At 33.3% G+C, this 10,932-nt stretch overlaps 1 protein-coding gene across 1 annotated transcript; it reads right to left on the reverse strand.

The window, feature by feature from the left end:
* Positions 1 to 1,443: 1,443 nt before the first annotated feature.
* On the reverse strand, positions 1,444 to 10,583 carry LOC136218871 (probable bifunctional methylthioribulose-1-phosphate dehydratase/enolase-phosphatase E1). Its single transcript, XM_066006031.1, has 12 exons — positions 10,190 to 10,583; positions 9,384 to 9,520; positions 8,544 to 8,639; positions 6,587 to 6,706; positions 5,635 to 5,724; positions 4,668 to 4,847; positions 4,324 to 4,479; positions 3,273 to 3,422; positions 3,073 to 3,174; positions 2,487 to 2,596; positions 2,292 to 2,410; positions 1,444 to 1,728 (listed from the first exon to the last, which is right to left on the reverse strand). The coding sequence occupies exons 1-12, from the start codon at positions 10,419 to 10,421 to the stop codon at positions 1,637 to 1,639; spliced, it is 1,584 nt and encodes a 527-aa protein (XP_065862103.1). The 5' UTR covers positions 10,422 to 10,583; the 3' UTR covers positions 1,444 to 1,636.
* Between the last annotated feature and the right edge of the window lie 349 nt (positions 10,584 to 10,932).

A 10,932-nucleotide genomic window follows, 5' to 3' on the forward strand; every position in this document is an offset into this window, starting at 1 on the left:
AAGGGTTAAGGTGCAAAAATACCCCTAACGTTTTGGGTCAAGAGTAATTTTACCCCTAACGTCTAAAATGATGCAATTTTATTCCTAATGTTGGAAGTCAAGAGCAATTTTACCCCTAATATTGATAAATTGGGTCAATTTGAGAAATAATCCATCTACATTTCACACATGTGTTATTTTATCAGTAAACAAAAAATAAGAAAAAATATTAAAAATATACTGTCTTTTTTACGGATTAGACAAAAAAATTCAAAAAATTCACCGAATTTATAAATATTAATCTTCAATTTTATTATTAAATTACAAAAAACATTATATCATTTTTTTAGAACAAATTGATATGCAATTGGTGCAAAATAAAGAAAAAAAATGACTGTATTTTATAATAGTGTCTGAAATTGATCCAATTTATCAATTTTAGGGTAAAATTGCTATTGGCTACAAACATTAGGGATAAAATTGCACCATTTTAGACGTTAGAGCTAAAATTGCTCCTGACCCAAAACGTTAGCGCATTTTTGCACCTTAACCCCTAAATAAATGAGGGGATTATTCACAGTTGGAGTGACTTTCCATGGATATTAAAAAGGCTTTGGAGAGGTATAATCCAGTTAATTAAAAAAATGGTGAATGGGAAACGTGGTAGGACCTAGAGAGAAATCAGAATATTATTATGACTCTAAATTACTTTAAGAATATCAATGGAAGTGGTAAGAAAAAGCATTAGTGCCAATAATTAAACAAAACAGATAAAAGAAATTGTCAACAATGGAATCCTGTCCTGATGATGGACTCTCTCTTGGTGTGGTATCAAAATTAGAAATAAATATAAGAAAGAGAAAAAGCTTCACATCTTTGAAATAAAATCACTAATGGCCATTTTGACATTCTAAGTAGTATTTTACTTTGTGCACACTGGAATCTCATTTATACAATTTGGATAATTACCCAACTTCTTTTTATCTAATTCTGCATCTCTTTTTAATCCACTTATTCATTGCTTATTACTTTTGACATTGAATTCGAAGCTATTCTATTCCTTCCACAAAATTAAAGCAAAACAAGTTTTCAACCACTAACACTTCTACAACTCCATATTTGTATAAAAAATAAGATTACAAAAAGAAATCTCATATGCTACCCCAAAAATACACAATAAAAATAGTATTCAATTCAACTTTGCTTGTGCCAATTGATAATGTCATCAACAAAAATGACTACCTGATAAAATTATTTTCCTTTTCCTTAATTTTCTTTTTTTCCTATGACATGAGCCACAAAAATCCTTAACCGATAACCCTAAATTATACCAAGTACATGAAAAGAAATTGAATTTGGATATTAATTGTACATTTTCTCCATTCCTAACCTTTTAAGAATCCATTTCTTAAATAATATTGTGAGATATTGTTGTCTGAGCTTTGTTATCTCCTGGGGACATACTTCAGCAGCAAAGTCAAAAAGATATTGAATTAATCATTACATCATCTCCAAGTCTAAAGTTGTTCACTGTTTGTAATAACAGTGTATGTATGCTGAAAAATATTCTTATTCATGCATATACAGTTGCAGGAGTCACATCATGTCTTATGCAGTGGCATACACATACACAACACATCTATCTATCTATCTGAATTCAGATTTCTGAGAAAGAGTTAATGGTCTTGAATCCATGATTCTCTGGGAGAGGGGCATTTCCTTTTCGGATAGATATTGTCACCTCCAAACCTATATCATTTTCAAAATATCAAATAACATGTGAATTAGTAGAAATATCAAAAAAAAAAAAAATATGTAATGCTAAAATCCCCCAAAGTCTTCAATTTATTGTCAATAACTGCCATCTCAACCAGAATTCTCCCCGATTACGATGATTTCTTTGGTGTTTTAGTTAAAATGGAAGTTGATATCACTGGAGTATTACCCGAATTCTAATTGAAGTGATAGTTATTGACACCATATTAGAATTTTGGTGTTTTATTTTTACAATTTGAAGTTTCACGACAATTCTGTTATAAATTACACATCCATTGCCACGTTTAAATTAACTGTCTAAACTTGTGAATATGGATAGGCAAGACATGTTCAGACACTCATGGAGATGAAAACCAATTTAGCCCACATATTCAATGCTCAATGTTATGGATGATTATGAGAAATGGAACTGCAAAGTTTCTGCAAAATGGTTATCCCATAGAGTTCCAATAAAACTATATTTCAACATGTTTCCCTAGTTTCTTTTGCTGAAGTCATCAAGTGACAAAGAAAAAATAGAGGATGATGGTAAGTACCTGCTCCTTTTGCAGCTACAGCTTCTTGAAGGACATCGGTCACAAACAAAATTTCGGACGGCTTATCAACTCCAAGCGATTCATAAATTTCCACGTAACTGCGCGTTTCCTTTTTGTTCCTGCAAGCAATAGAAGTTATAACAGTGTGCCCCAACCAAATTAAGGCATATTAGAACTGGAGTCCAATATAGTTACCCCACTGCTGTGTCAAAAAATCCAGACAAATATTTTCTCAAGTCCCCATAGTCTGTTTTACTAAATATGAGCCTTTGAGCCAATCTGCTACCACTAGAATATATGTATACCTGCAACAAGAGACAAAAGTGTAACTAATTCAGAAATAACACCATTGTTGTCTCCAGTGAAATAATATATAATTGAATATTGTTTTGGAAGCCTAAACTGTAGAAGATTGCTTTTGACAGCCCAAGAATAATTATAGGGTTTTTTATCTAACTTTATGCTACCCAATTATTACTACTTGCCAAATAAGAGTCAAAGTCCAACAGTTTCTGAATGCACACTGGCGTTGTCCACCCCATATGATTTCATTTCATGCTTTTCAATGCACACATTCACTGGACACTGAGACACACTGAAAACGTCTTATGCCTCAGCAGCCAATGAAAATTAATTAATTGATATTAGTCTGTCTTCTTACATGTCTTAAATTCTGAGAAGAAATCTAGTTAAATTGGTAAAGAGCAACAGAAAGTGGTTTTGGCTTTATTCATGGTAAACATGGATATTAAAAAGGATAAAGAGAGAAAGTAAAAATAACCTTTATTCCCAAAGCATGCCACTTCTCAAGTGCTTCTGGTACATCATCAAAAACTACTCCTTCCAGTTCATTATTCTCAAATCCAGTTCTCCAAATATGACCCTGCATAAATAAATTGTATGAATGCTTGAAATATGATTCCATGGCAGGAGCAACTATTGCTGGATGAGTTTCCAAACCTATGTTTCTGAAAGACTTACTTGCAATTGTTTTAGGGCAGTAATCTTCCTATCTGCTGTGATCATTGCTTCAACATTTGCAACTAAAGCTGCAATTACCTCCTCTTTCCCTTCGTCGTTAGGAGGAATGGGCACAGCGCCATCTACACCTTGAACCAGATCATCTTCAACCTGGAAAATGGTTTCTACAGTTTATGATAACATGTTTAAGGAGTTCTTCAAATCTTAATGATAGGACAAAAGTCAACAAGCTGAGCAAAAAAAAAAATAAAGGAAAAAAGCATATTGGTGCCTGATCTTTCAATTTGACACATTAAACTTCCAATAAATTATAAAAGCATATTGGTTAACAGGACAGTTAGCTCTGAACATCAACCTCAGTCAAAAGCATGTGACAAATTTCAGTTGCATTTGACATGACATTTTTATAGTTCGCAAGAAGCTTTTCATATCTATCTGATATGTCTATCGGAGAGGGATGGCGAGGCTTCTTTTCACAACTAACTATTCTGTTAACCAGGTGGCTCAATTGTGTGCAATTATTATTGATCAAGGGCTCAATGTATCAAATTAGAATATTAGGAGCTTAAAGTGTAAAAATTGAAAAGATCAAGAATCTAAAGATGGCATTTTACAAAATAAATTATGCGCTGCTAATCCTAATTGTTCTATTCTGCTTTTCAAAAAAAATTCACTTTCCAACTACTACATCTGTAGAAATAGTGTCTTAATACCGTAATCATAGGTGTTCACAGAAAAGAATGCAAGCGTAAAATCAATTCTTAGATTTAGATATATCAATATGCATCATGCAATTCACCTGGTATCATGCAATAGAAAGCATAACTAGTATGTTGATGTGAACAGATATTGATTTATCTCAAAAATAGTGTCTTAATACCGTAATTACAAGTGTTCACAGAAAACAATGCAAGGGTATAATCAATACTTGATTTAGATATATTAATATGCATCATGCAATTCACCTGGTATCATGCAATAGAAAGCATAAATAGTATGTTGATGTGAACAGATATTGATTTATCTGAAAATTTCTAGAAAGAAATATTACTTGAGATCGCAGTAATTTTATATCGTCTTGAGTTTCTGCAGTCTCGTATGTTGCAGATAAGTGCCTCCCAACATTATGACGGGCATATGGAAATAGAACATCAGCAACAAATGATATGGGAGTAGTGGTCCCTTCAATGTCAAGAACAATGCACCGCTGCAAACAAATTATTTTAAAAATTAAAATAGGCAATTTTAATTCTGAATATTAGAAACTCAGACACTCTTGAATTTGTGCAACAGAAAACGATAAAGTTCAACTCACTATTAAGCCCTGCAGTGTACGATATAAAAAATGAAAACAGTAAATACTAGCAGTAACAAGTCTGGTTATTTAGAACTAACTGGTGATGGCTCTTCATATTTTGAATCCGTCATTCCAACCTTCACAGAAGAATGCATGTTTCCTCTGGTGCCTAAAATTCCTTTCACATTCTTAATGGGACCATGATTTGGAGTAGACCAGTCCAACCCCAATTGATGAAGTTTGATAGCAGCATCAAACAAATAGTGATAACATTCAGCCTGAAAGATTTGACAGGATTCAAGTAAGCTCCAAAAGGCAACAAGATATCAACCACTAGAGAAAAAGATTAAAGTAGAGCAAAAATAAATATGAACAAAGAGAATAAAGGAGTAAACATAAGAATTAGGATTTAAGGTTTTTTCGAGCTTAACTGAGATGAATTAGACCAATCAGTACTGAACCTAGGGTTTTAGCTTCAAATTCCTTAGAAAGACAAAACAAGAATAAAAATTTGAGAGTGCCAAAATAGAACTTGTTAAGGACATGGCCAACTCAACACTAAAGAAACAGATTTGCCAGGTGACCACCTGGAAAGTGGTTAAACAAAGATGGGAACTGGAAGGGAGCATCTGAACAAAGCAATAGTACCCTTTAGACTAACCAAATTATATTCAACATTTCAACTAATAATTCAAATATGCTTCCATTCCATAAAGTTAGCTACCTCCAGTCTAACGCCCATCATTTAACTCTGCTCTTGACCAAGCAAGCTGAAAGAAAATTGTTATAGAACAAAGTTATCAAGACGACTCTATAATCAACTGGACTATGTATTATGTAACCTTTTTGTGATTAATATAAATCCTCCACTAAGCATCGAATTTTAGGATTATACAAGAGCATTTTCACTAAAGAGTAAACTCTCAAACTTACTTTCCAATGTATTATTCTTAGTGTTAATTATTAAATATAAAAAAGAAGCAAAATTTAATAGAAGGCACAGAAAAACATTCTGTCCACGTGAGAACTGCATTCTTATACATCATTCAATATGCAAGTACATACCTGAGTTTTGGCACTGATCCATGAATCTCCCCACACATATATGCCATGATTACGAACAAGCACAGCTGTTGTTTTAGGGTATGCTTCTATCTGAAAAACATGAATGACATTCTGATCAGTCTAGCATATCATTTCCCGTGAATATGCAACAAGTTAATATTTCAAAGGACATGTTAAAGAAAAATAATTTCCAAAATAATCATGCATAACCGTTCAGGTTGTCCTCCAATAACATTGAATTCCTATCAGGTGCTAGTCACCAATAGAAGTTGTACCATTTCAAAACAATCATGCTTTAATGATTGCACCATCTCCATATTTTTTTGAAATAAATTAAGGATTCCATTAAGAATCAAAGAGCAAAGCATCAGAGATACAAAGAGGAGGGGCATCTAGCCGAACTCCGTATATTTGTTCTTTTGGAATAACAAAAATTACTGCATATATTTCATCCTTCGAAACTTCCTTTTTAGCAAAGAGTACTCAGAAAAACAACATATTCAACCAGCATGTTAGATCCTAGTCCTAGCAAATATCATCAAGTTGGACCACTAGACCAGTATGATGTACTGATATTATACAAAGCATTTAATGATCATTTTCTGTTGATTATTAAAGGCATAAAAGCTGAATAGGTGGAAACCGTCACTATCACATTTATTTTCCTAAATCATGATAAGCTAATGTGAATAAAAGTCCAAAAATAAATTAAGATAATCATCCATCTGCGTAGCATATGAAATTAGGTGGCATAGAGAGATGAATCAATCCTTCCATTTCTTGGAGAAGATCATATTTTGCAGCCACTCTATAACATTCATTTAATCAGATCTGTTCCATAGAGATAATCTATTATTTACTGTCAAAGTTTCACTGTGTTCTAAATATGAAAAATAAGTCACATGACCGAATCACATTGGTTGCACACACACTAACTTCAACATGAACGTACTGCTTTAGCAAGAGAATCTGTAAGCTCATTTTCATAGGCTGTATTCTCTATTATTGGGACAACAAGTTCATCGTAATAGCCATGCCCTTTGATTCCTTTTATCATTTCCATGTGAGTAATCTGCAAGTTTATAAAAAGTCAAGAGAATAAAGAATCAATTAGAGAAAATCCTTACATTAAATAACAATGAATGACGTGGACAGTATCTAGGTTGATAGGACACGCCAACAACCCATTGCAAAACATTTTCGTTTTTTTAGAAAGAAATACATACGCCATGAAATCACAGTCCAGAAGATTTTTTATTTATTTTCTCAGAAAGGACATCATACACAAAATGCTTCAAATAACCTTTAAACTCCTGGAGAGAACTCATTCTCAAATGACCAGTTTAATATATTAGGGAACTAGTCTATTGGTTAATTTCACATAATTACCTGACCCAAACTCATTTGAGATTAAAGATCATAATTAACATCATAAGCTCAGTGGTTGAATTTGGATTATGAATTACTGATTACATATTAAAACTACGAAAGATGATTACATATAGGTAGGACGAATTTATTTAAAAAGAAAATCTCTCGTAACATTTTCCAATATAGATTGGAGAACACCGAATTGGTTTCACAGATATACAGATGCTACTTGTAAGCAGATATCAACCATCGTCTTGTCATTCATCATGTAAGATATCAACCATCTCCTTTTCATTAATTCATCACGTCTAAACATATAAATGTATGTGGATAATCTGCATTAAGCATCATTTCATCAAAGATGTTAACTAACACAATAAAGTTGAAGTCTCTATTATCCCCCATTTTTCATCTTGTTTTAAGAGTTTGAATGGTTACTCTACCACATGCATAAGAAAACTCATTGTAGCTACAAGATCGTTCGCCTAACTGTATAAGGCCTGTCTTAAGAAAACCTAAAATGTCAACACCTAGTCCAACGACATAAATCTAGAAAATGTGAATATGTAGGTCAGTCTCTCTCTGTTATAGGCTGGAGGATGCACAAACACTTGATGACATAAAATCACCCAAAAAAAAAACACAATTTGAAAAAGAAAAGGCAAGTAATAATGCAAATTATGAGGGAGAACTTAAAAAAAAATAACATTGTGATTTAAATTGTCCACTTTAACACTTAATGAACAAAGTTCTTTTTGTGTCAAAGTGGTACTTTCTTGTTTCTTCCTTTAAGAAATCGCTAAAAGACCATGACTTTTTATATGTGAATTTTTATGATAAATATCATCATAGATAAATTTTTCCTGTTTTATGAATAATGTCGGTGGCGGAGATGTGTATGTTGAGATGGATGTGTGGTCATACGAGAAAGGATCGACTGAGTAATGAAATAATTAGGACAAAAGTAGGGGTTACATCTATTGAGAATAAAATGAGGGAAAACCGACTAAGGTGGTTTGGCCATGTAAGACGAAGAGCGCTTGATGCGCCGGTTAGGAGGATTGAAGAGTGGCAAAGGGATGTAGTGGTGAGGGGTAGGGGAAGACCTAAGCAAACTTGGAGGAGGGTGATCGAGAGTGATACGAGTTTATTGGGGATTGAGGAAAATATGGTAGTGGATAGGAAAGAGTGGAGGGAGAGAATTTGGGTCGCTGACACGACTTGATTTCACGGTTTTATATGATGTTTCATGTTAGCCGACCCCGAATCATTTCGGGACTAAGGCTTTGTTGTTGTTGTTGTTGTTGTTGTTGTATGAATAATGTGTCATTAAATTTTTATCTTTAGTGTCAAATTAGATATTAACTAAAAAGATTTGAAGAATTTACAGAAGGAAGAATCACAAGGCACAACTGTGAAAAAGAAAAAAAAATAAAAACAAAAACTTTTGTCAAGTGTCAAAACACAAAATTTTAAGAGTATGTTATAAAAAACTTCACTGAAATTACAACCAATTTCAATTCCATAAAGATACTTACTCGAAATTCATTTGATAATGGATTTATCATTGTTACAAGACAAGATTCAATCCCGTGACTGTGAATAACAGCTCCTGCTTCACGCATATCGTATGCCTGATTGAAAAAGAAATAAGTTTCAATTCATTCCAAATAAAAATAAATAAACCAAAAGCAAGAATGAATAGACAACATCTTATCACAATTAATAGTCTTCACTCCTAAGTGAGACATTGCTCCCATTGACTAAACCATTGAATAAGGTAATATATAACAATGGCAGACAGTATAATACATACATATTTTTCCAAAACTAAAGATTAAAGCACTTTCAGGACATCAGACCACTGCCGAGCTGCAGTTGGTCCACCAACAGTTATCTTACAAATGCCAAACTCCTTACAACAGCCCCCTCCCACATTATTTAATGCATTCACTACAAGACCCACTAATTCTTATGCAATATGAACCAATCTTAGTAGTCTGCCACCTGTCCCCCCTTTTCTTTGTTCTTTGATGAACCTTCCAAGCTCTAGGCACCACTATCTCATTGTTAACAGTTTCATGGCATTTGCACCAATGAATTTTTGAAATGATGCACAGCAGAAATTTATGCTTAGAAAGCATAATTTCTAATTTTACTACGCTTAATCAAATAGTAACATTTTAGCATCTTGTCATTTTAAACAACCTAATAGCAGAACTATTTCACAAACTGTACATGCAACTCAGCACCAATAACTCACTTTAGAATTCAACACAGTGACGACAACTCAGCTTTCATGATCTAGTTAGTAGACAAACAAACAAGTCAATAAGAATTAACTGATTAGTGATAACAGAGAAAATAGAAGCATATACCTTCAGGAAGAGAGGAGCACAATCAGAGCACTTCGGAGGTTTGTGTGGGTAAGGCTTTGGAGATGGTGAAGATAATATAGACCCATTTGCGGCTAAAACATACATATCTTCTGCTTCCATTCTCTCCTTCTGAACACCTGTGAATTCCAAGGTCACAAGAAAAAAAAATATTAGCTTCAATAAGTTGTCTGATAAACAAAACAAATGAACAGGAAAATGCGGAGCCCAAGTAAGTTGTAGTGACAAATTTTTTGGCAGAACAAAAGAAAAAAAATCACTAATTAATAAGTATAACAGATTAATTTTTTTAATTACAAGCAGTCATAAATAAACACAAAATGCAATAACCATCCAAGATCTTAGTATCAACCATCCAAATATAACTCAATGAGCTAAATTATCCTTTTATGAAATAAGATCATGCCTAATGTCATAATGTACATTAACTCCTTTAGAATAACAAAGTAGAAAACAGAAATCAACCAAGAGCTTGGAAAGTTCACACCCAGAATAATTCAGCCAGCATGAAAGCGCTGGCACAGATACAGATAAGCAATTTGGGAACCAATACATAGAAAAAAAATGTTGAAAGAAAAAAGGAATAAAAAAATTTACATATATATAAATAACTAAGCTTTCAAACACGAACACCCTAAAATAACATAGACCTAGCAATTAAAACAACAAAAACAAAGTTTCGATTAATTATCTGTGCTACAGTTTAACAGTAATCAAACGACAAGAAATGAAGACTGAAGAGATAAAAGAAAACAGCAGAAGTTTAGGAATAGAATTAAAATATTTACCAGAAGGAGACATGAGAATGACCTGATTAACCTTAGGGATGGAATCATCATGGACCTTAATGGTGATGCTACCACCTGTCCCTGAGACCCATCCAAGGTTGTAGAACTGGCGGCATAGATCAGCTAATAACACCCTTGTCTCCTTCACAGCTTTGCTCAATAGATAAGCTTGGGATGCATAATTCACTCCGCCATTCACGGCCACCGTCGGTGCTGCTGCCGCCGCCATCATTTATGTTCTCCCAGATAAGGGAAACAGAGGCCTTTAGAGAGAAAATTAGCTTGAAATGGAAGCTTTTTTATTTTATTTTATTTTATTTTTTAATTTGCAAGAGGAAGACTGTGGCTGGTACTTGGATTCTGTTTGTAAATAGAGATGATTGTCTTACGACTAGGTGCACCAAACGTAGTGGGATGATAAGGGAAGGATTGTGAGACTAGCTACAATCAAATTCACGGATTTCATTAAAAAAAAAATACACAAATAAATGTTAAACTAAATTTTTCTCAATAAGGAAATTCAACAATAAAATCTGAATGACTAGTATGTCATTCCATCATCAGTCTTGACATAGAATATGATGCTCTTGCAAGTTCATGTGCAACACTATTCGCAGAACGACTAATGATACTAACATCATTAAACGAATGAATCAACCTATTATAATCATCAAGAACGAGACTGTAATAAGACCTAAAGGCATATTGATTAAGATCTAAAACCACCATCTCTGTATTGGTTT

The sequence above is a fragment of the Euphorbia lathyris genome, chromosome 2 (genome assembly GCF_963576675.1).
Source record: "Euphorbia lathyris chromosome 2, ddEupLath1.1, whole genome shotgun sequence".
Classification (NCBI taxonomy): domain Eukaryota; kingdom Viridiplantae; phylum Streptophyta; class Magnoliopsida; order Malpighiales; family Euphorbiaceae; genus Euphorbia; species Euphorbia lathyris.

Bases quoted from the DNA above. Each gene is read 5' to 3' on its own strand.
- LOC136218871 (XM_066006031.1), bottom strand. From the start codon at position 10,421: ATGATGGCGGCGGCAGCAGCACCGACGGTGGCCGTGAATGGCGGAGTG. The intron at 9,521-10,189 runs GTAAATATTTTA...TGGAATTCACAG, and splicing joins CATTCTCATGTCTCCTTCTG to GTGTTCAGAAGGAGAGAATG. The intron at 3,423-4,323 runs GTAATATTTCTT...ACCATTTTCCAG, and splicing joins TAAAATTACTGCGATCTCAA to GTTGAAGATGATCTGGTTCA.